The sequence below is a fragment of the Calidris pugnax genome, unplaced genomic scaffold (assembly GCF_001431845.1).
Source record: "Calidris pugnax isolate Ruff unplaced genomic scaffold, ASM143184v1 scaffold20, whole genome shotgun sequence".
Taxonomy (NCBI): domain Eukaryota; kingdom Metazoa; phylum Chordata; class Aves; order Charadriiformes; family Scolopacidae; genus Calidris; species Calidris pugnax.
The window spans coordinates 34,201,342-34,225,580 of record NW_015094510.1 but is presented as its reverse complement, the minus strand read 5'-3'; the positions used below and the strand labels follow the sequence as shown (position 1 = coordinate 34,225,580).

Here is a 24,239-nt window from a genome sequence, read left to right as displayed (position 1 = left end):
CCCCCCCCCCCCCCCGCCGGGCTCAGCCCCAGCCCCGGGGGCAGCCCTGTGCGGCTGAGCTCCGGCCCCGCACCGCCCTACCCGTCCCTCCTCCTCCTCCTCTTCCTCCTCCTCCTCCGGGTGTGCAGGCAGTCCCCGCTGCGGGCAGCCGTGCGGGGGTGGGCTCCGGGCAGGCGCTGTGCTGCGGGACGCACCGCCCGCCCCGAGGCACCGGCTGCGGTTCCGCCGCTCCCGAACCATTCCAGAGGCTCCTCTGGCTCCGCCGCTGCATGGACTCAGCGCACAGGTCCCTTGCCGGACCCAGCGGAGGCGGACGGGGCTCCCCTCAGCTCCAGGGAGCGCACCATGAAGACCTCCATGGTGGTTTTGCTGTGCCTCGCCGTATTCCCAGCCTTTTCCCAGGGCAGAGTTGTCGGAGAGGATGAAGGCGGTTTTGCGGAGTGCAATGTGTTCTTCCCCGGACGAGTCCCACCCGAGGGATTCAGGGAGCCGTTCCACGTGAAAATCTGTCAGCAGTACAACAGAGAGCCGCGCTTCGCAACCCTCTACAGCACGAAGGACAAAATCCCTCTTTATTCGGCTTTTAAGTACACAAAGCCAGCCCCAAGCGAGGAGGAGAGCTGGCTGGTGGAGCCGCAGGTAAGTCAGTCAGCCTTTCCTTCACTGTCAACCAAATGTTCCTGGAGAATGTTTCCTCTGGGGTGGAGCTGGGGGTAGGATTTTGTAAAGGAGGCAGGGGCTCTGCTTGTTGAACTTCTTTTGATGTTAATTTAACACGAGCAAGACTTATTTTTGGGGCTTGGAACCGAGCGAACAAATATTTCCTCATCCCGTGGGGCTCGTTAACGAGAGCTGGGAGAGGAGAAGAAGTCACCTTTGACACCAGCTGCTGGGTCTGTCCTGCCCAGCCAGCTGGAGCTGGTGGGGAGCAGGGTTAAACGCCGCCGTGTCAAGTGGAAGGGTGTTCCGTTGCCGGCGTGATGAGGGTGTTGATAACAACTCTTCAGCTTCGCTGGGCCGGGATAAAACACCCCTTTGCGGTTCACCGCGTTGGCGCTGCAGCTTTTTGTTGTGTCCCTCAGCTGCCAGCGACGTCGGGGGGGAAACCAGTTGCCGTGTCCTGCAGCCTGCGGGCTTCAGTCGGGGCCAGAAGGGTGTAGGAACAAATTTCAGCAGAACCTCGGTGTCTCCCCTGGCACCAGGCGTGTTTAAGCAAGTCCTTCGGGCTGTTAATATTTAAAGGAAATCCTTAAAAAAGTTGCTGGGGCTTCAAGAGAACAAGTAGACTTTACCTCTTTTTTTTAAATTTGATTTGTATTTTGCCCTGTTTCAGGTCTTTCAGCAGGAATTTTGTAGCAAACGCCAAGCTGCCCCCAACTATCGAGCTGAGAACAGAGAGGCAGGGTGTGAGGGTGCTTTGCTGGGGTGGGAATGGCTGCAGCATCCGCGCAGTGTGGTGGGAGCAGGGCCCTCGGGTGCTGGAGCCAGAATCAAAGCTCACCCCTGTCCCGGGAGAGTGGCTGCACTGCTCGTGTTCCTCATGTGGGGTGACAAGATACCAAGGCCGCGAGGTCCCAGGCAATGAAGACAGGAGATCCTACGTCCCTGTCCTCACCTCGGACTGGCTGCCCCATCTCTGGGCTGGGTCTTGACTTGCAGAGGTTCCCAAGGGCCCTTTGATCTGCTCTCCTTCCACTCCACAGATGGCTGGGGGAGGTGTCTGCCCACCCTTTTAAAACAGAAGGAAGGTTTTTGCAGACTCTGCCCCTGTGGTGTTGCAGAAAGGTGATGAATTTTTAAAGCACAAAGAGGACCTAGGGGAGTGGGCAGCTGCTGTCAGTGCCTTGGAGGCAGCGAGGCAAAGCGGCAGGGATGAGATCCTTTCCCATTTGCCTTGTTTTAAAGCACAAAGAGGACCTAGGGGAGTGAGCATCTGCTTGTCAGTGCCTTGGAGGCAGCAAGGCAAAGTGGCAGAGATGAGATCCTTTCCCATTTACCTCTGCCACTGGTGCCCTTCATCACCTCTAGCCACCATATCTCCTCACGGTCTGACTCACCAGACCTGCCCAGGCAGGCTTGAAAGCCATTCCTGCCATGAAGCAGTGGGCAACCCCTCCATGGTGGCTTTGGTTCCCCAGCACTTCCCTCTAGCTGGTTCCTCCACCTTCCCTGCTCCATGTATCTTCACCCCTCACATTGTCATCACCCCTGCCACCACTCCAGAGCCCCAAACCTTGTGTCTTCTTCCTCCAAACCGTACTGCAGCCCAGAAATAACTGGCCAAGTGCTACCTCTAGTTGCTCTGTCATCTCCAGAGCATCCCCATGGATTGGTGTGGGTCTGTTCTGCGTTTACGCTGATGAGTCCCCTTCACCCATTGCTGAAATGCAGGTGTCTGGGAGGTGGGAGGTGGCAGCTCAGTGGTTCACTGGAGGAACCTCAGTGTGAGACAGAAAACCACTAGGAAAAAAAATGGCAGAAGAATCTGTAAGGGGAAGAAATCAAGACTACAAAAAATCCCTGAACTCAAGAAATAAGCATGTGCAGCCCTCTCAGACACCACCACACTGGATCTGGGAGGAGAAAGCGGGGAAGGGATGTGACACCCATTATGTACGTTCCCATCAAGGCCAGGTCAGATGGTTAGGAAAGGTCTGATGGCTGCTGAAGGGAACCCTTAGCACCACCTTAGCATGCAGGAGAGCCCCATGAGGTTATGATGCCTATTTTCCAGGTAATTTCCGTGCTGACACAGGGTTATTTGGGTGTGAGCAGGCTCAGAGGCTCAGTGGCATGTGGCTACGCCTGTGTGCACGCAGACGCACAGCAAGCAGAAAGGAATCGCTATAAAACCACTCTCTGCCCTCTGGTGAGGGCCTTGGGGTTGTCACATGCCTTTTTTTTTTTTTGAGTAATGATGTAAGTGGTGAGGGCACCCTCTCACTCCCTGCGTGCCTACCTCCTCAGGAATGTCTGCCTGAGAAACAAATGCCAAATGTAGCAGAGGCAGTAATTGGGTGAGAAGTGTGAGGAATGTCAGTGCCACCCACTGCCGGCTGGCAACTGGAAACAGCAAGTTAATTCAGCAATTAGTGAAAAATTAGAGAGCAGGAAGGGCAGGAAAATGAGCAGGGCACTGATGGGACTCCCCCAGGCTCAGGTCTGGAATCCTGCTCTGCCACAGATTTTATAGGGGCCGAGACCAAGTTACTTAGGTGGCTTTCACCTTGTCTTGTCTCAGTTGTCTGAAAATCTGTGGGTTTGACTTTTTCTATAGCTTTGAGAGAGATGGAATACTCTGGAGTTGCTTTTTCTGTCCTAACGTACGACAGACTGGGTGATCCACCTTGTGTTTTCATTTGGTTGATGACAACCACCAGCCAGATGACCAAGGTGGGATTTGCATCACTATTTGCTGTAGCTACCTCTGAGCTCCTCCTGCCACCTCTCTTGGTGGACAGTCAAGAGAAACAGGTACTTCTAGAGCCACTCAGGTGAACGTCCTACAGCAGAAGGCTTGGCGTAAGACACACCGTACCTCCTCCCTGAGAAACGAGTCCCACACTAAGGTTGGACGAAATATTTCCATTGCAATCAAAGGTGTGAGTGTGCCCGAGGCAGTTGTGAGGGGGGTGGGATGCTGAAGTTCACCTGGGGTGGAGAAGGTGGGAGGTAACAGTGTCCTACACTGTCAGATGGCCAAATGATGGAAGATACCTGCTCTTATAGCTGTGTGTTGCCACACTTACAATCCCCTCTCTGCCTCTGCCCCTTCCATGAAACTGCAACTCCCACTTTACGAAGCATATAAATGGTTTTAGGTGCTCACGTCCATCCACACAGGTGTTCAGATGCATAATTCATTTTTCAATCCCCATCCTCGGATGAGATGTTTACCTGTCTGCTTGGATCTTGCCCTTGGCTATTCCAGGTTATTTGGACAAGTGGCCTCATGGCGGGCTCCATGAATGCAGATATGCCTTGGCAGTGACACAAGCCCAAAGCTTTTTGAAGCAGTGAGGAAAGGTAGCTTGCAATGCAGATGAGATGCAGTGCTGGAGACAGCTTGCTGTCGGGGCTGAGCTGGAGGAGGCATGAAAAGCCTCAGTTCCATATGAGTTATTACAAGCCATTATATGAGTTATTATAAGCATAACTGAGTGATGTCAGAGCCTTACGCATGAACAGCACAGGGCCACATTTTTATGGTGTTCTTTTTTTAATTACGCCTGAAACAATCCCAATGGTATGTGCAAAAGCCTGCAGCTGAACAGGTAGCTAGAGATGTATTTTCTTGATTGGCACCCGAAGATTTGCATGCGTTGGCTCATAAGGAGAGAAAATTAGGTTTATACCATCATCTGCTTCATGTGGGCTGGGAATCTCTGCCGGGAGACGGAGCTGACCCGTCCTGGGTCTGCGTGTCCCTGTGGCAGGGCAGCACTGCCACGGGAGCGAGGGGACCAGTGTCTCTGCGTGGGTGTCGGGCTCAAAAGGGCCATGTCACGGGGGGCAGTTCCCAGGCACAGCCTCTCCCTGGTGCTGTGGGATTGAACACACTGGCTGCATCCCTGGCCCCGTGGCACAGCACTGCCATCATATCACAACAGGGAGAAGGAGCTGGGGGGGGCAGGAAGGGACAGTGACTTTGCAGAATGCAAAACGTCTGGCCTCACCAGCCAGCTGTATCCCCTGCGTTTGGGGTGTCTGAGCAAGAGGAGCAGAACAAGGCAGAAGCAGTGCAGGGTTAAGTCTTTTTTAAGTGGTGTGTTTAGAAAAGGCTACGACTTCTGCATCAGCGCGTGGGTCTTGCTGCGATCCTTTCAGTGCTGAAGCAATAAGCATCAGATGCTTCTAAATGAAGAGCAAGAAACCTCCTAGCAGGAGATGGGGGTAATGCAGCCCTCTGCAGCGGCCGGCGTTGGCACCCTCACCAGCCTTGGTGCAGAGGGAGCCCTGAGCCTGGACTGCAGGGCTTGGCTGGTGCGGGAGGGCAGCCAGAGCTGGGTTCCCATGGTGAGGGTGATGGACAGCTGCTGGCACCGTCCCCGTCATCCCCGCTCTCAGCACAGGCTGGCACGGCGCTGCGGGGAGGGGATGCGGCACCGAGAGGACGACAGCTCTAAGGTCACAAGGACGTAGCTGTGCATCTGTCCCTGTGCATTGCAGGGCGGCCAAGGGATGACTGGGGAGTGACTCAAGGTAGACTATGAACTGTCTTGCCATAGGTGTCTCCAAAGTAGGTATTAGGAAGCGCAGTAAACAGTCTGCAGGCCAGGAGCAAAGACAGCAGGTTTGATTGGGGCAGCCCTCTAATTTGGGGGAAGAAAATGACCGTCTGGCAAACCCCCCCGGAGTGTCTGCAGGCAGTGCTGACAGGAGTGACTGAGGAGCAGACAGAGCTGCGGCCACCAGAGAAAGACTTGGGCATGCCCTGGTGTTCAGTGCTCCCACTGCTCGTTACCTCCCCATGCAGGGCTCTGTGCCTGCTCCAGGGTGAATTCCCACTGTGGCAGACACGAGCAGGTAATGCAGATTCCATCAAGGACCTGCCGTGATGGCATCCTCACCCATGTTATGCAAGGAGCTGCGTGGTCATTAAAGATGAGGTTCAGACGACTAATGACATGAGGTGCAGGCTACTAATGACAAGCCCTGAGAGAGCCCTAGGAGCTCAGTGCCGTGTCTGCTCAAGGCCGGGAAGTTCAGGTCACCTGCCGTGGTGCCTGGCTTCATTCTGCCTTCTTACACAATCAGTGGTGAGAGCTCAATGCCTTCTTTAGGTGTCTTATATACCATGGTGGTTTTTTTCTTCAAGGCTTGGATTTGATAGTTCAGAGGGGCTGAATTAAGGTGCCAAGGTACCACCACAATGGGAGGTGAGAACATGGCCCTAAATCAAGCCATCTATTGGTCTTAAAAATCTCTTCTAGGAAAAAAAAAAAGCCCAAGTGAGAAGCTTGGTGGAGGGTGGCTGGTGAGATTCTGGAGGCTGTGTTCTGCTGTGGACCAAACCGGAGAGCTGCAAGCACCCTTTGCAGCCTAAACTGATGTGTTTGGTGGGGCAGCTCAGTGGAGCATTCACTCCTCTGAAGCGCAAGAAAAATATGGAGGGAGAGAAGAATGTGGTCCGAGGCACAGCCTGTAGTAGCAGCCATAATGGAAAACATACTGTTCTATTTATATACTTTTCCAAGCCCGTTTTATACATTGTTTTCTAAACAGACAAGTCGCATCCAGTAACTCTCCTCCCTACTATTTCAGATAGACGATCCAGAAAATGACCTGCAGGAGATGGTGCACGAAGCTGATATCGTTGGCACTGTGGCCAACCTTGGTGCAAATCAAGCCCTGACCTCAGACTACGTGGGCTCTGGTTACGAGAGAGGGCTGCTCAATCCCAGCCTGCTCAACGAGGAGGATTTCCAGATGGCCACTTACACGCTCACGAACGCCGTCCCTCTGAGCCCATCTCTGAGCAAAAGCTGGCACAGAGACATCGGGAGGGTAGTGGAGCAAGCTCTGGTCCCTCACTGCTCCAAGAAAGATCATCTGTATCTCCTTGCAGGTGCAATTCCTTCCAATGTCCAAGTTAAAGGCAAGGTGGCAGTGCCAGAGACTCTCTGGCTGGCAGCCTGCTGTGATGCTCCGGAGGGATGGTCCCTGGGACTAGTGAAAAAAACGAATGATGAGAACAGCTTGGTGGACCTCACGGTGGGAGAGCTGGAGAAGCAGCTTCTAGCAGGAGTTCACTTGTTTAAGGGCAGCTGTGGGGAAGACAATCAAAGCCAGGAGAAAACAGAAGCAATATTGCAAGCTGTCAGTCAGATCCGCTCCGGAGAGCAAGTAGGAACAAGTGACAACGAGGAGGCCAAAGACAGTGGCTTGGTGAGAAAAGTGGCTGGCATCATTGCTACCCCTTTCATCAAACTTCTGGAACTCCTCATCTACGTGTTTGTGGAGCTGGTGAAATTTGTGTTCTATTTTCTGTGGCTTGTTATCAAGCGGGTTGTTGGTACAGTTCTGGATGGAGTCTACAGCCTGTGGAACGGGGTGGTGTCCTACCTTAAAGCCATCAGCATGGTGCTCATCAGCATCCCCTATGATGTGGGGAGGGTCATCGTCAACATCTTTCTGGGCTTCCTGGAAATTGTTCAAGATGTGGCGTCCCTCACCTACAGGATTCTGCGCATCCCTGTGGGGTTTGTCCTTCACCTCGCTGCTTTTCCTTACTACTCCATCTGTGCCATTCCCTCTGTCCTCAAAGACTTGGCCACCGGCATCGGGGGCACCTTCTCCCTGGTCATCGATGCCACAGCCACACTTCTGCATGGCTTTTATTATTTGGCTGGTCACATAGTCAAGCGGTTTGTCCCTAAAGGCTCCTCTGATGACTTATAGGGATGGAAACCAAAGCTGCAAAGACATGGAGTGGAGGAGGAGTGGGGCAATGCTTTAAGATACGTGGCCAAACGCTGTCAATTTTGTTCTGGTATTTATTGTAGTGACATTAATAATAATGAACCAACTGGGGAGTAACAGGGGAGGCCGACGTAATGTTGCCGGGGGACGCCACCATTGTAACTCAAGTTCTGCTGTTGTAAAGTGTTGGGGTTTTATCGGTGCAGGCCACAAAGTTCCTGTGATTTTGCAAGATGCTTCCTCTGGGAGATGTGTGCTGAATGTGGTACGGGGTTCTTTCCTTCCAGCAGAAATAAAACTGGGACCTACGCACTGGCAGAGAGCTCCAGAGAAGCCCATCCCTGCTGGGGAGGTGGTGATGGTTGGGGCAAGATTTTAGCTACAGAGGGTTTTCTGGGACCTGGAGAAAGGAGGAGGAAGTGAGGGTGCAAGGGTTTGTGGCTGGGAAATGATGGGGAGCGAGGAGGGGTGGGGATAAAGTCCTGCTGTTGGTTGCAGTGCCCATTGTACCAGGGTCCCACTGGTGGAGGGGATGCCACCCAGTGTATCTCATAGTCCTCAGACCTTTCCAGACAGCTGAAATCACATGGATCTTGCTGTGAGGAAGGACCCACTGTTTGTTCTTTTGCCTGGTGGGAAAACATTTTCCCTTAGCTGTACCAAGGTCATCTTCCCCAACTCTTCCTTGCTCTCTGGTGACCACTGAAGTTCTAAGCCCTAAAGCTTCAAGATGTGGCATTCCATGGTGGCCTAAGCCCCTGATGGTCTCAGCCCTGAAGCCCTTGTGCCTGCTCTGAAGCCCAGCAGCGCCCAGGAGTCAGGCTTTTGGCTTTGAATCAGCTGCCACCTGCCCTGCCTCCCTCGAGAGCTGACAGCTCCCCAGGCACTCAGCGGCATTTATGTGCCTGAGGTCTCCATCAGACAATTCCCAGGCTGGGGATGGGTAACACCACAGCTGTCCTTCTGGGGCTTGTTTGGAAACCCAGCTCGCAGGGGGAAAATGATCCTCCTGGATTTCCCTCTAGGGCAAAAGACAAGCAGCTTCCCACCACTCTGGGGTGGCAGCAGGGACATCCTTACAGAGAGGGGACACGGGACAGGAGATGCACGGGAAGCACGAGGGGATTTTGCTGCTTTTGTTTGTCTTGATTTGGTGCCTTCATGGCCCCTACCCAGTGTTAGGGTCAGAGCGGGGTGGGAGCCAGCCCTGGGCAGGGCAGGAAGGTCCCCTCAGTGGTGTGCCGGCAGCGAAGCTGGCCAGAGGGATGTCAATGAAGGGAGTCCTGCAAATGAGATGGAAAAGGCAGAGGGAATAGGACACTTGTGGTGAGTTTCTTACGCTTGGAGGTCCTGGCAGGACTCATGGAAGGGGCCTGTGCTGCCCAGGAGAGGAGGAGAGGTCCATGTGGCTGTTTCAGCTGCAGGGACCAGCGCAGCCAAGCTCAACGTGAGCCCTAGCAGCAAAGGCTTTTGCTGGGCATCTCCCTTCCTTATCCAGTTTCAGAAACCTGGAGGAGGGAAAAAGCGGGTGCATTTCCACTTTCTCCTCTGGGGGCTACGGACTGTCAGGTGTGAGGAGAGGCGGAGGGGGAACTGAGGCAGGGTTTGTTTTGCTGTGAAAATACCCACCTGGTGAGGTGGTGCGCTATCACGGAATCATGGAATTGTCAGAGTTGGAAGGGACCTCTAGAGATCATCTAGTCCAACTCCCCTGCTAAAGCAGGGTTGCCCAGAGCACATCCCTCAGGACTGCATCCAGGTGGGTCTTGAAGATCTCCAGAGAAGGGGACTCCACAACCTCCCTGGGCAGCCTGTTCCAGGGCTCCATCACCCTCACCGTAAAGAAGTTCTTCCTCATATTTGAGTGGAACTTCCTCTGTTCCAGCTTGAGCCCGTTGCCCCTCGTCCTATCGCTGGAAACCACTGAGAAGAGTCCAGCTCCATCATCCTTCAACCCACCATTTAGGTACTTGTACACGTAGATTCACTACAAGACACCAGTTTATGTAGGAAGGGGACCTAACTCCTCTTCTGCACCACTCATCCACCCTGCTCGCTCTTCTTCACCCCTTCTTCCACACTGGAGTGAGCAAGGAGCCCCAGCACCTGGGACACGGGAGCCGGGGTGTACGTGGGGGCTTTGCAGGGAGCCATCAGGGGTTTGCAGCAGGATGCAGGCCACAGGGACACTCACCGCTGCTGGAGGAGGGCACAGGGCTGCTGCCCTTCTACGGCCCTTCATCACCTCTAGCCACCATATCTCCTCACGGTCTGACTCACCAGACCTGCCCAGGCAGGCTTGAAAGCCATTCCTGCCATGAAGCAGTGGGCAACCCCTCCATGGTGGCTTTGGTTCCCCAGCACTTCCCTCTAGCTGGTTCCTCCACCTTCCCTGCTCCATGTATCTTCACCCCTCACATTGTCATCACCCCTGCCACCACTCCAGAGCCCCAAACCTTGTGTCTTCTTCCTCCAAACCGTACTGCAGCCCAGAAATAACTGGCCAAGTGCTACCTCTAGTTGCTCTGTCATCTCCAGAGCATCCCCATGGATTGCTGTGGGTCTGTTCTGCGTTTACACTGATGAGTCCCCTTCACCCATTGCTGAAATGCAGGTGTCTGGGAGGTGGGAGGTGGCAGCTCAGTGGTTCACTGGAGAAACCTCAGTCTGAGACAGAAAACCACTAGGAAAAAAAATGGCAAAAGAATCTGTAAAGGGAAGAAATCAAGACTACAAAAAATCCCTTAACTCAAGAAATAAGCATGTGCACCCTCTCAGACACCACCTCACTGGATCTGGGAGGAGAAAGCGGGGAAGGGATGTGACACCCATTGTGTACGTTCCCATCAAGGCCAGGTCAGATGGTTAGGAAAGGTGGGATGGCTGCTGAAGGGAACCCTTAGCACCACCTTAGCATGCAGGAGAGCCCCATGAGGTTATGATGCCTATTTTCCAGGTAATTTCCGTGCTGACACAGGGTTATTTGGGTGTGAGCAGGCTCAGAGGCTCAGTGGCATGTGGCTACGCCTGTGTGCACGCAGACGCACAGCAAGCAGAAAGGAATCGCTATAAAACCACTCTCTGCCCTCTGGTGAGGGCCTTGGGGTTGTCACATGCCTTTTTTTTTTTTTGAGTAATGATGTAAGTGGTGAGGGCACCCTCTCACTCCCTGCGTGCCTACCTCCTCAGGAATGTCTGCCTGAGAAACAAATGCCAAATGTAGCAGAGGCAGTAATTGGGTGAGAAGTGTGAGGAATGTCAGTGCCACCCACTGCCGGCTGGCAACTGGAAACAGCAAGTTAATTCAGCAATTAGTGAAAAATTAGAGAGCAGGAAGGGCAGGAAAATGAGCAGGGCACTGATGGGACTCCCCCAGGCTCAGGTCTGGAATCCTGCTCTGCCACAGATTTTATAGGGGCCGAGACCAAGTTACTTAGGTGGCTTTCACCTTGTCTTGTCTCAGTTGTCTGAAAATCTGTGGGTTTGACTTTTTCTATAGCTTTGAGAGAGATGGAAAACTCTGGAGTTGCTTTTTCTGTCCTAACGTACGACAGACTGGGTGATCCACCTTGTGTTTTCATTTGGTTGATGACAACCACCAGCCAGATGACCAAGGTGGGATTTGCATCACTATTTGCTGTAGCTACCTCTGAGCTCCTCCTGCCACCTCTCTTGGTGGACAGTCAAGAGAAACAGGTACTTCTAGAGCCACTCAGGTGAACGTCCTACAGCAGAAGGCTTGGCGTAAGACACACCGTACCTCCTCCCTGAGAAACGAGTCCCACACTAAGGTTGGACGAAATATTTCCATTGCAATCAAAGGTGTGAGTGTGCCCGAGGCAGTTGCGAGGGGGGTGGGATGCTGAAGTTCACCTGGGGTGGGGAAGGTGGGAGGTAACAGTGTCCTACACTGTCAGATGGCCAAATGATGGAAGATACCTGCTCTTATAGCTGTGTGTTGCCACACTTACAATCCCCTCTCTGCCTCTGCCCCTTCCATGAAACTGCAACTCCCACTTTACGAAGCATATAAATGGTTTTAGGTGCTCACGCCCATCCACACAGGTGTTCAGATGCATAATTCATTTTTCAATCCCCATCCTCGGATGAGATGTTTACCTGTCTGCTTGGATCTTGCCCTTGGCTATTCCAGGTTATTTGGACAAGTGGCCTCATGGCGGGCTCCATGAATGCAGATATGCCTTGGCAGTGACACAAGCCCAAAGCTTTTTGAAGCAGTGAGGAAAGGTAGCTTGCAATGCAGATGAGATGCAGTGCTGGAGACAGCTTGCTGTCGGGGCTGAGCTGGAGGAGGCATGAAAAGCCTCAGTTCCATATGAGTTATTACAAGCCATTATATGAGTTATTATAAGCATAACTGAGTGATGTCAGAGCCTTACGCATGAACAGCACAGGGCCACATTTTTATGGTGTTCTTTTTTTAATTACGCCTGAAACAATCCCAATGGTATGTGCAAAAGCCTGCAGCTGAACAGGTAACTAGAGATGTATTTTCTTGATTGGCACCCGAAGATTTGCATGCGTCGGCTCATAAGGAGAGAAAATTAGGTTTATACCATCATCTGCTTCATGTGGGCTGGGAATCTCTGCCGGGAGACGGAGCTGACCCGTCCTGGGTCTGCGTGTCCCTGTGGCAGGGCAGCACTGCCACGGGAGCGAGGGGACCAGTGTCTCTGCGTGGGTGTCGGGCTCAAAAGGGCCATGTCACGGGGGGCAGTTCCCAGGCACAGCCTCTCCCTGGTGCTGTGGGATTGAACACACTGGCTGCATCCCTGGCCCCGTGGCACAGCATTGCCATCATATCACAACAGGGAGAAGGAGCTGGGGGGGGCAGGAAGGGACAGTGACTTTGCAGAATGCAAAACGTCTGGCCTCACCAGCCAGCTGTATCCCCTGCGTTTGGGGTGTCTGAGCAAGAGGAGCAGAACAAGGCAGAAGCAGTGCAGGGTTAAGTCTTTTTTAAGTGGTGTGTTTAGAAAAGGCTACGACTTCTGCATCAGCGCGTGGGTCTTGCTGCGATCCTTTCAGTGCTGAAGCAATAAGCATCAGATGCTTCTAAATGAAGAGCAAGAAACCTCCTAGCAGGAGATGGGGGTAATGCAGCCCTCTGCAGCGGCCGGCGTTGGCACCCTCACCAGCCTTGGTGCAGAGGGAGCCCTGAGCCTGGACTGCAGGGCTTGGCTGGTGCGGGAGGGCAGCCAGAGCTGGGTTCCCATGGTGAGGGTGATGGACAGCTGCTGGCACCGTCCCCGTCATCCCCGCTCTCAGCACAGGCTGGCACGGCGCTGCGGGGAGGGGATGCGGCACCGAGAGGACGACAGCTCTAAGGTCACAAGGACGTAGCTGTGCATCTGTCCCTGTGCATTGCAGGGCGGCCAAGGGATGACTGGGGAGTGACTCAAGGTAGACTATGAACTGTCTTGCCATAGGTGTCTCCAAAGTAGGTATTAGGAAGCGCAGTAAACAGTCTGCAGGCCAGGAGCAAAGACAGCAGGTTTGATTGGGGCAGCCCTCTAATTTGGGGGAAGAAAATGACCGTCTGGCAAACCCCCCCGGAGTGTCTGCAGGCAGTGCTGACAGGAGTGACTGAGGAGCAGACAGAGCTGCGGCCACCAGAGAAAGACTTGGGCATGCCCTGGTGTTCAGTGCTCCCACTGCTCGTTACCTCCCCATGCAGGGCTCTGTGCCTGCTCCAGGGTGAATTCCCACTGTGGCAGACACGAGCAGGTAATGCAGATTCCATCAAGGACCTGCCGTGATGGCATCCTCACCCATGTTATGCAAGGAGCTGCGTGGTCATTAAAGATGAGGTTCAGACGACTAATGACATGAGGTGCAGGCTACTAATGACAAGCCCTGAGAGAGCCCTAGGAGCTCAGTGCCGTGTCTGCTCAAGGCCGGGAAGTTCAGGTCACCTGCCGTGGTGCCTGGCTTCATTCTGCCTTCTTACACAATCAGTGGTGAGAGCTCAATGCCTTCTTTAGGTGTCTTATATACCATGGTGGTTTTTTTCTTCAAGGCTTGGATTTGATAGTTCAGAGGGGCTGAATTAAGGTGCCAAGGTACCACCACAATGGGAGGTGAGAACATGGCCCTAAATCAAGCCATCTATTGGTCTTAAAAATCTCTTCTAGGAAAAAAAAAAAGCCCAAGTGAGAAGCTTGGTGGAGGGTGGCTGGTGAGATTCTGGAGGCTGTGTTCTGCTGTGGACCAAACCGGAGAGCTGCAAGCACCCTTTGCAGCCTAAACTGATGTGTTTGGTGGGGCAGCTCAGTGGAGCATTCACTCCTCTGAAGCGCAAGAAAAATATGGAGGGAGAGAAGAATGTGGTCCGAGGCACAGCCTGTAGTAGCAGCCATAATGGAAAACATACTGTTCTATTTATATACTTTTCCAAGCCCGTTTTATACATTGTTTTCTAAACAGACAAGTCGCATCCAGTAACTCTCCTCCCTACTATTTCAGATAGACGATCCAGAAAATGACCTGCAGGAGATGGTGCACGAAGCTGATATCGTTGGCACTGTGGCCAACCTTGGTGCAAATCAAGCCCTGACCTCAGACTACGTGGGCTCTGGTTACGAGAGAGGGCTGCTCAATCCCAGCCTGCTCAATGAGGAGGATTTCCAGATGGCCACTTACACGCTCACGAACGCCGTCCCTCTGAGCCCATCTCTGAGCAAAAGCTGGCACAGAGACATCGGGAGGATAGTGGAGCAAGCTCTGGTCCCTCACTGCTCCAAGAAAGATCATCTGTATCTCCTTGCAGGTGCAATTCCTTCCAATGTCCAAGTTAAAGGCAAGGTGGCAGTGCCAGAGACTCTCTGGCTGGCAGCCTGCTGTGATGCTCCGGAGGGATGGTCCCTGGGACTAGTGAAAAAAACGAATGATGAGAACAGCTTGGTGGACCTCACGGTGGGAGAGCTGGAGAAGCAGCTTCTAGCAGGAGTTCACTTGTTTAAGGGCAGCTGTGGGGAAGACAATCAAAGCCAGGAGAAAACAGAAGCAATATTGCAAGCTGTCAGTCAGATCCGCTCCGGAGAGCAAGTAGGAACAAGTGACAACGAGGAGGCCAAAGACAGTGGCTTGGTGAGAAAAGTGGCTGGCATCATTGCTACCCCTTTCATCAAACTTCTGGAACTCCTCATCTACGTGTTTGTGGAGCTGGTGAAATTTGTGTTCTATTTTCTGTGGCTTGTTATCAAGCGGGTTGTTGGTACAGTTCTGGATGGAGTCTACAGCCTGTGGAACGGGGTGGTGTCCTACCTTAAAGCCATCAGCATGGTGCTCATCAGCATCCCCTATGATGTGGGGAGGGTCATCGTCAACATCTTTCTGGGCTTCCTGGAAATTGTTCAAGATGTGGCGTCCCTCACCTACAGGATTCTGCGCATCCCTGTGGGGTTTGTCCTTCACCTCGCTGCTTTTCCTTACTACTCCATCTGTGCCATTCCCTCTGTCCTCAAAGACTTGGCCACCGGCATCGGGGGCACCTTCTCCCTGGTCATCGATGCCACAGCCACACTTCTGCATGGCTTTTATTATTTGGCTGGTCACATAGTCAAGCGGTTTGTCCCTAAAGGCTCCTCTGATGACTTATAGGGATGGAAACCAAAGCTGCAAAGACATGGAGTGGAGGAGGAGTGGGGCAATGCTTTAAGATACGTGGCCAAACGCTGTCAATTTTGTTCTGGTATTTATTGTAGTGACATTAATAATAATGAACCAACTGGGGAGTAACAGGGGAGGCCGACGTAATGTTGCCGGGGGACGCCACCATTGTAACTCAAGTTCTGCTGTTGTAAAGTGTTGGGGTTTTATCGGTGCAGGCCACAAAGTTCCTGTGATTTTGCAAGATGCTTCCTCTGGGAGATGTGTGCTGAATGTGGTACGGGGTTCTTTCCTTCCAGCAGAAATAAAACTGGGACCTACGCACTGGCAGAGAGCTCCAGAGAAGCCCATCCCTGCTGGGGAGGTGGTGATGGTTGGGGCAAGATTTTAGCTACAGAGGGTTTTCTGGGACCTGGAGAAAGGAGGAGGAAGTGAGGGTGCAAGGGTTTGTGGCTGGGAAATGATGGGGAGCGAGGAGGGGTGGGGATAAAGTCCTGCTGTTGGTTGCAGTGCCCATTGTACCAGGGTCCCACTGGTGGAGGGGATGCCACCCAGTGTATCTCATAGTCCTCAGACCTTTCCAGACAGCTGAAATCACATGGATCTTGCTGTGAGGAAGGACCCACTGTTTGTTCTTTTGCCTGGTGGGAAAACATTTTCCCTTAGCTGTACCAAGGTCATCTTCCCCAACTCTTCCTTGCTCTCTGGTGACCACTGAAGTTCTAAGCCCTAAAGCTTCAAGATGTGGCATTCCATGGTGGCCTAAGCCCCTGATGGTCTCAGCCCTGAAGCCCTTGTGCCTGCTCTGAAGCCCAGCAGCGCCCAGGAGTCAGGCTTTTGGCTTTGAATCAGCTGCCACCTGCCCTGCCTCCCTCGAGAGCTGACAGCTCCCCAGGCACTCAGCGGCATTTATGTGCCTGAGGTCTCCATCAGACAATTCCCAGGCTGGGGATGGGTAACACCACAGCTGTCCTTCTGGGGCTTGTTTGGAAACCCAGCTCGCAGGGGGAAAATGATCCTCCTGGATTTCCCTCTAGGGCAAAAGACAAGCAGCTTCCCACCACTCTGGGGTGGCAGCAGGGACATCCTTACAGAGAGGGGACACGGGACAGGAGATGCACGGGAAGCACGAGGGGATTTTGCTGCTTTTGTTTGTCTTGATTTGGTGCCTTCATGGCCCCTACCCAGTGTTAGGGTCAGAGCGGGGTGGGAGCCAGCCCTGGGCAGGGCAGGAAGGTCCCCTCAGTGGTGTGCCGGCAGCGAAGCTGGCCAGAGGGATGTCAATGAAGGGAGTCCTGCAAATGAGATGGAAAAGGCAGAGGGAATAGGACACTTGTGGTGAGTTTCTTACGCTTGGAGGTCCTGGCAGGACTCATGGAAGGGGCCTGTGCTGCCCAGGAGAGGAGGAGAGGTCCATGTGGCTGTTTCAGCTGCAGGGACCAGCGCAGCCAAGCTCAACGTGAGCCCTAGCAGCAAAGGCTTTTGCTGGGCATCTCCCTTCCTTATCCAGTTTCAGAAACCTGGAGGAGGGAAAAAGCGGGTGCATTTCCACTTTCTCCTCTGGGGGCTACGGACTGTCAGGTGTGAGGAGAGGCGGAGGGGGAACTGAGGCAGGGTTTGTTTTGCTGTGAAAATACCCACCTGGTGAGGTGGTGCGCTATCACGGAATCATGGAATTGTCAGAGTTGGAAGGGACCTCTAGAGATCATCTAGTCCAACTCCCCTGCTAAAGCAGGGTTGCCCAGAGCACATCACTCAGGACTGCATCCAGGTGGGTCTTGAAGATCTCCAGAGAAGGGGACTCCACAACCTCCCTGGGCAGCCTGTTCCAGGGCTCCATCACCCTCACCGTAAAGAAGTTCTTCCTCATATTTGAGTGGAACTTCCTCTGTTCCAGCTTGAGCCCGTTGCCCCTCGTCCTATCGCTGGAAACCACTGAGAAGAGTCCAGCTCCATCATCCTTCAACCCACCATTTAGGTACTTGTACACGTAGATTCACTACAAGACACCAGTTTATGTAGGAAGGGGACCTAACTCCTCTTCTGCACCACTCATCCACCCTGCTCGCTCTTCTTCACCCCTTCTTCCACACTGGAGTGAGCAAGGAGCCCCAGCACCTGGGACACGGGAGCCGGGGTGTACGTGGGGGCTTTGCAGGGAGCCATCAGGGGTTTGCAGCAGGATGCAGGCCACAGGGACACTCACCGCTGCTGGAGGAGGGCACAGGGCTGCTGCCCTTCTACGGGGCTTGACTCAGCGAGGGGCTTCGGATGGCTTGGTGCAGCTGCCTGCAGGAGGAAGGTTCTCAGTCCTTGCTCTGGCTGGACTCCCAGTGGCATTTGGGAGTCCTGCATGGGTGGATCCTGCCCTTCACCCCCAGCTCTGTCCCTCCCTCCAGCTCCAGGTTGGCTGTGGACCCCTGATCTGCCAAAGCATGAGGGGCCCCAGGGGTCCTGCCATCCCTGTGGAGGACCCAGTGGTTCTGGGTTGCTGGTGGCTAGTCCTGAATTGAAGGCATTGGTGGGGATGCCAACAGTGGGGGTGAAGCAGAGAGGTGGTGGGCTGAGCAGGGGCAGAGGACAACTCGTTTCACCCTTCATGGGCCACGGCTGGCTTGTGGAGAAAGAGAGGCCACCCAGCAAGCAGTGCTGGCTCGGTTCAAAAGGAAAGGCAGCTTTTATGTGCCATTATGAGTCTAACTGGGTGAAGTCAGCAGCATTTTACAGATCCCTTCTCTGCCTTGGAGCTGTTGGTGCAGGAATTTCGGGTGCAAGGGGCAAGGTCCACATCGCTGCAGGCAGACAGCAGCCCGTGGATGGTCTCCAAATCAAACTTTGCATCTTTTCCTACTCAAACATGCCTTCTGCCCTGCAGAGCCAGACGGGGAGTTGGTTCCTTGCTCCTGTCCCAGCCCCAGTGCTCCTCTCAGCTACGTGGCAGCCGTCAAGGCAGGAGAGCAGGCAGCTCAGGTCCCAGAGGCTGCCAGGGTGCAGTGACAGGGGCACCAGCCTGGTGGAACCAGGGTCCCCAGCAGACTCTGAAGGCACCTGTAGTGGCAGCAGCTCTCAAGTGCAGCCCAAGCACTGGGGAGGAGGCAGCTGCCCCCCACAGCTGCTCATCTCATGCCTTCTGCATGGCCTTATCTCTGACCGCTGCTGGTGGCCACTGATGCACTTCTCGGGGGGTCTTGCACCCACAGCAGCTTCCCCACACCTTAACCCAGCAGCTCCCGCATCCCAGCTCCACCAGCATCTCCAGTGCACCCCGCTGCTCACAGTGACACAGGAGCTCATGTGCTGAGAGGCATCAAAGCTGAGACACCTCAGGAGGTCTGCAGACCACATCTCCATCACCATCACTACCCAGCCCAGCTCGGGTCAGGCCATGGTGCTGCAGCCGCGTCTTCTGACCACAGGTGGACACTCCTTGAAATCCAAGGGGCTGCAGCACAGCAGGATTTGGGCAGATGCAGGGCAGTATGATTAGAAAATTGTCTTAATGTGCTCAAATGTCAGACACTAGGAACTGCAGGAACTGCAGGGGCATTTTTCTCCTGTGCTGTGTGTCCGAGCCGGGCGGTGGGAAACCTGCCTCTGATGCTGAGCAACTACCACAGAACAAGCAACATAGAACCATAGAATCACAGAATCATATGGGGTTGGAAGGGACCTCTGGAGATCATCTAGTCCAACCCCCCAGCCAGAGCGGGTCCACCTTAGAGCAGGTTGCACAGGATCTTGTCCAGGCAGGTTTTGAATGTCTCCAGAGAAGGAGACTCCACCACCTCTCTGGGCAGCTTGTTCTAGTGCTCTACCGCTCTCACAGTAAAGATGTTCCTCCTCATGTTTAGGTGGAACTTCTTATGTTCAAATTTGTGCCCATTTCCTCTTGTCCTATCCCTGGGAACCACTGAAAAAAGACCAGGCCTGTCCTCTTGGTACCCTCCCTTTAAGTATTTATAGGCATTGATTAGATCCCCTCTCAGTCTTCTCTTCTCAAGACTAAAAAGACCCAAGTCCCTCAGCCTCTCCTGGTAGGAGAGATGCTCCAGGCCCTTAACCATCTTTGTTGCCCTTTGCTGTACCCTCTCCAGCAGGGTTTGCAACATCCTGCTGCAAACTAACTATTGTTTGAGATGATTGTTCTTCTGTGGGCGTGATTTAGGGCTTGTGAGCTTTACTCAATCCTTGGAAACGTATGGCTTCAACAAAATAAAAGTTACTTTTCCAAAGAGGGGCCGGTATCTCGTTTCTGTCACCGCTGCAAAGGAGATAACGCAGCCCTGGGGTGCCCTGACTAATCAAGAAAGCACCAGCAGCACAGTTGTTCTTTGTTAGGGCTTGACATCTGATATCAATGGCCCTTTTGTGCTCTTAAAACACCTTTCCTCTCCCGAAGCACTTTAAAATTCGTTAAGCTGCGGAATATGTAGGTAAAAGCAGGGGGGTTGGGGGAATTCAGCTCCGTGCGTGTGCCAGAAGAGGGAGTGAGGGAGAGGGGACATTTTATTCTTGTGAAACATGGTGAAACGCCTCTGGGGGCAGCGCGATGGGTGGGTGTGACACCGGAAAATCACAGGATGATTCTTCCCAGCTGACAGGGAGAAACTCCCTCTTGTGCCATGCTGTTCCCTTGACTGGCTTTATCTTCTTTGGAAGGAGAACAAGCACCCCCTAAAAGTGGCCATGTTCCTCCAGTATAGAGATCCCGGCATGAATAAACCAGGTGTTGGCACCTGGGCTTGCAGGTACCTCTGTTTGGGCAGATGAACGCATCCAGTGGAGTCTGCGTTCCTCTCAGGTCTGCAGGAACTGGTGAGACCCTGGAACTTGTTGCCCAGAGAAGTGGTGGATGCCCCGTAACTGGAAGTGGTTGAGGTCAGGTTGGACATGTTTTTGAGCAACCTGATCTAGTGGAAGAAGCCCCTGCCTCATCCAGATCACCCAACACTTCTACACAGGGGTCTCTGTGCACCTCGAGGTGATCCTTGTCTCTGTTGCATCCACCCTGGGGCTGGGCACGGATAACAGCAGAGGGACTCAGCAACCCTGGGTCACAGCCCTGGGCCAGGTCCTCTGGGTCACACCTCTGCTGACAGTGCACGTTTCAGAGCTGCTCACCTCTGTTGAAGCTCCACCACCAGCTCGGTACCTCCCTCCATCCAGGGACCTGCTCCAGTTTGGAAGGGAATGGAGCCAATCTTGTTCACAGGTTATCTCTTAGTCTGCGCCAAAAAATGGAAAAGGTATTGTAAAATAAATACCAGTGTGACTCGTTTGGCCGGGGAGGATTGAACTGGGAGCAAGGAGCATGAGGTGTGTCCGGGGTTTGCATGTCAGCGAGGCTGCGATCCCGAGGAACCATTTCCCTGCACTGCACAGTCTCCTGGGCTGTTGGAATCACAGAATCCCATGGGGTTGGAAGGGACCTCTGGAGATCATCTAGTCCAACCCCCTGCCAAAGCAGGTCCGCCTAGAGCAGGTTGCACAGGAACTTGTCCAGGTGGGTTTTGAATGTCTCCAGAGAAGGAGACTCCACCACCTCCCTGGGCAGCCTGTTATGGACTCGGCATCGGTTTGGGAATGGATCTCACACTGGGTAACATCTGCCATTGATTTCCACAGAACTGGTGTTTCCAGCCAAGCAGAAAGGCTACAGACTTTCCAGCGGTGTTAGTGTTACAGCTGGTTGGAAAGCCTCCAAGGGAATATATCCCGTCAGAACGGGGTGATTTATCAAACGGTTTGCTTTTTTTTTTTTTTTTCATGGCAATTTGCCTCTTTTAGTGGAAAAGATTTTTTGGGTCCAGGCTGAAAAAAAGGACCAGAATCATCCAAGAGCAGCCCGTGGTCTGGTTTAGAGGTTTAGACGTGGGTATTCAGCACTCGCTTCCAGCCAAGCCTGGCACACGAATGTGTCTCTCTCCATCGCCAAGGAGTGCCCTTCCAGCCTTAGCCCACCTTAACTGATGTCTCATCTTCTCCCATTTGTAAGGGTGAAAAAAAACCCAAATTGTTTCCTTTCCAAAAATACTGAAATTGGGACCATTTTCCTGGGATGTAGAAGCTGTTTTCCACTGAGCCAGCAGCAAAGTCGCCTGCAGAGTTGAAGCAGGGGCTTCAAATCCCTCTGTGGTATCATCTTTATTAATAACTTGACATCTCAAACTAACTTTATGTGGTGGAGAGCAGACATTTGGAGCAGATGTCACTGCACGTTTACTGCTGTGATATCGTGGCTTTTGCCAAGCCTCCTAGTGTCTGCTGGTGGAAGATGGGTATGGACCAAAGCCAGGAGCTGCAGCAGGCGGGCAGGACGATGCTAGTGGGCAGGGGAGGAACCATGGGAGCTCCTCAGTGGTGGGAGAAGAGCAGCAGAAGGATGGGATGTTTCAAACCAAGTGGCTGGTAGCTAAATAGGGAACAGTAATGGCTGAGAAGTGGTCTCCACTTGGTCCTGACACCAGCAAGCTGCTGAGATGACTCCAGAGCAGCTCCAGAGGGGTGATACAATAGACCCAGGGAGACATCACTGTCTGGATTTATGCCACTCAAGCGTGGGCATTTAAAATCTGTTCCCTGCAGGCACTGGACTCCATTCAGTGTATCTCACCAGCCTTTCATCTGGGCACCTCAGCTGGATGCCTAAAGCTGGGGCCAATGAATCTTAGTTGGGGTTGGTGGCTGATGGGGCTTGTCCCACCCGTGGAGGCCTTTGAGGTGTCCATTGACATGGGCCACCCAGATGATAGTACAGGTGGGATGGTCTTTCCCACAGCCCCTTGGAAGGCTCTTGAGTCACTAAGTCCTTCCATGCAGGTAGGAATGGTACCAGGGGCTGATGCCTCCTGAGTGCTGCTGGAAACGACCCCCAGCGCCCGCAGCCACATTGGGGTGGTGGGGGGGATTTGTGCGTGGTCCTGCTGCAATAGATGGGATTATCCACCACGTGCACCTCAAACCCTTACGAGTTGGCCTGACCTGCGTGGAGTGATGCCATCCCCTAAAGAACTCGGCTCACATTTTTTTGAGTTCATGTAAAACATGCACATTTGGGAGGTGGCTGAGGACCTTCACCCTCAGGCGTCCATGGGGTGTGACTGTACACCTTTGCGCTGTAGATGCCTGCACTTGAAAAAAACCATTGCTCCCCACAAAATTGAGATGAGTTATTTCATGTGGAGGAAAAAGGGTCTGCCTTGTCAAGGGTCTGTGAGACCACAGACCTACTGGCTGCAGAAGAGGTTTGAAGGGTAACAATTAGCGTCCTGGCATCAGAGAAGTGTCAGTGATCTCTGAGGCTCATCATCCCACCAAGTAGACAGCTCAGGAAAAAGGGTGGCTGCTGAGATACCAGGTGTCATCAAGGACTAGGGAAGAAGCACTCGGGCTCCAGCAATGGAGGACAGTTTTGTCCATCCCCAGACCCTGTAATGCCACAGATCATCCCCCCAGCCCCAATCAGAGGGAGGGCTGGTGGAGTGGGATGTATCTGGGAACCTGGCACCTCTCCTTTATTCCTCTCAGAAGCATATTCCAGGTCTCAGTCTTTTCCTATCACCTGCTCCCAGCTGTGAGCAGGTGCAGGTCCTCAGCACTGAGCCCGTTCCGCAGCGTGCCCTGCTGGGGACACAGCTCCAGGGCTCTGGATCTCTGCAGTGGGGGTTTGCACTCAGGTCTGCTAATTAGAAGCGGTAGGGATGCCTCCGGCCGAGCTGCTTCTGTTCCTGTTTTCTGAAAAAGAAAAGGGGCATTTTTCTTGTTTTGTCTTTTTCAGTGGGAAAACTGAAAAAAAAAAAAAAAAAGCACCCTACCTTAAATCTAATAATAAACGTTTTCAGCTGGTCTTTTCAGGGCAGGGGGTTGGAAGTCGATGATCTTTGAGGTCCCTTCCAACCCAAACCATTCTGTGATTCTAGGTGCGCTGGAGTTCAGCCTCCTGTGGGCTGAGCCCTGCAGTGTTCCCCTTGGCCGGAGGGAGGAGGCGGGTCAGACTCCCCCAGGAGGTGATGCAGGGCAGATGTCACCCTCTGGTGGAGTCTCTCTGCCTCTCCACCGGTTGCGGAGGAAGCCAAGAGAGAGGAGCTAGGTAATTTAGCAAGACAAATTAAAAGTCTGTACTCGGGAGGTGTCATCTCCCCAGCCCAGCTCATCTCCTCCTGGAGCTTTCAGGGCATCACAAGAGGCACCAGGCCATGAGGACAACCTGGGAGATGTGGGCTGAAGATAAACCCTCTTCCTTGGGATCAGAGACTGTAGCAGAAAAACGCTGGGGAACTCATTCACGGACAAGTCATAGAATCATAGAATGGTTTGGGTTGGAAGGGACCTTAAAGATATCGAGTTCCAACCCCCCTGCCATGGGCAGGGACACCTCTACTAGAGCAGGTTGGTCAAAGCCCCATCCAGCCTGGCCTTGAACACTTCCAGGGATGGGGCATCCACAACTTCCCTGGGCAACCTGTTCCAGTGCCTCACCACCCTCACAGGAAAGAGCTTTTTCCTAATATCTCATCTAAATCTCCCCTCTTACAATTTAAAACCGTTACCCCTTGTCCTGTCACTGCACTTCCTGGCAAAGAGTCCCTCTCCAGCTCTCCTGTAGCTCCCTTCAGGTACTGAAAAGCTGCTATGAGGTCTCCCTGGAGCCTTCTCTTCTCCAGGCTGAACAACTCCAGCTCTCTCAGCCTGTCCCCATAGGGGAGGTGCTCCATCCCTCTGATCATCTTCGTGGCCCTCCACTGGAACCCTTCCAGCAGATCCATGTCCTTCCTGTGTTAAGGACTCCAAAGCTGGACACAGTACTCCAGGTGGGGTCTCACGAGCGCAGAGTAGAGGGGCAGAATCACCTCCCATGACCTGCTGGCCACTGGACGTTGCAGGTCATGTCTGGTGAAACACTTCAGTTTGGGCTGAAATCACTTGTTTTGTTGCATTTTGTGTATCCACTTTTGGGCAAGACTTTATTCCCTGGCCCTGTTGGTGCTCTAAACACCCGCCCTGGGCAGGAGGAGGAGGAGGGCTTCCCTTCTCCAAAAACACTTTCCTGCAGATCAGAAACATTCAAGTTTTGCTCCAAGGACAACATGCAGATGCAGAGGATGCAGAGGGTTAGTTTTAATTCAGCAGGAAACACAAATCCAGGGATTATCTTCTTTGATACATCGAAAAGCTTACCCCCTAAA

The 24,239-nt window shown here is 53.2% G+C and overlaps 2 protein-coding genes across 2 annotated transcripts in view; both read left to right on the top strand.

The window, feature by feature from the left end:
- Positions 1-7,742, top strand: part of LOC106902374 (endonuclease domain-containing 1 protein-like) — a 10,229-nt gene extending 2,487 nt beyond the window's left edge. The window contains exons 2-3 of the mRNA XM_014965777.1: positions 27-639; positions 6,265-7,742. Coding sequence (XP_014821263.1) covers positions 27-639; positions 6,265-7,401 — 1,750 coding nt within the window. The 3' untranslated portion in view covers positions 7,402-7,742. The remainder of the gene's footprint in view (positions 1-26; positions 640-6,264) is intronic.
- LOC106902373 (endonuclease domain-containing 1 protein-like) lies at positions 7,557-15,386 on the top strand. Its single transcript, XM_014965775.1, has 2 exons — positions 7,557-7,580; positions 13,909-15,386. The coding sequence occupies exons 1-2, from the start codon at positions 7,557-7,559 to the stop codon at positions 15,043-15,045; spliced, it is 1,161 nt and encodes a 386-aa protein (XP_014821261.1). The 3' UTR covers positions 15,046-15,386.
- The last annotated feature ends 8,853 nt before the right edge of the window (positions 15,387-24,239 follow it).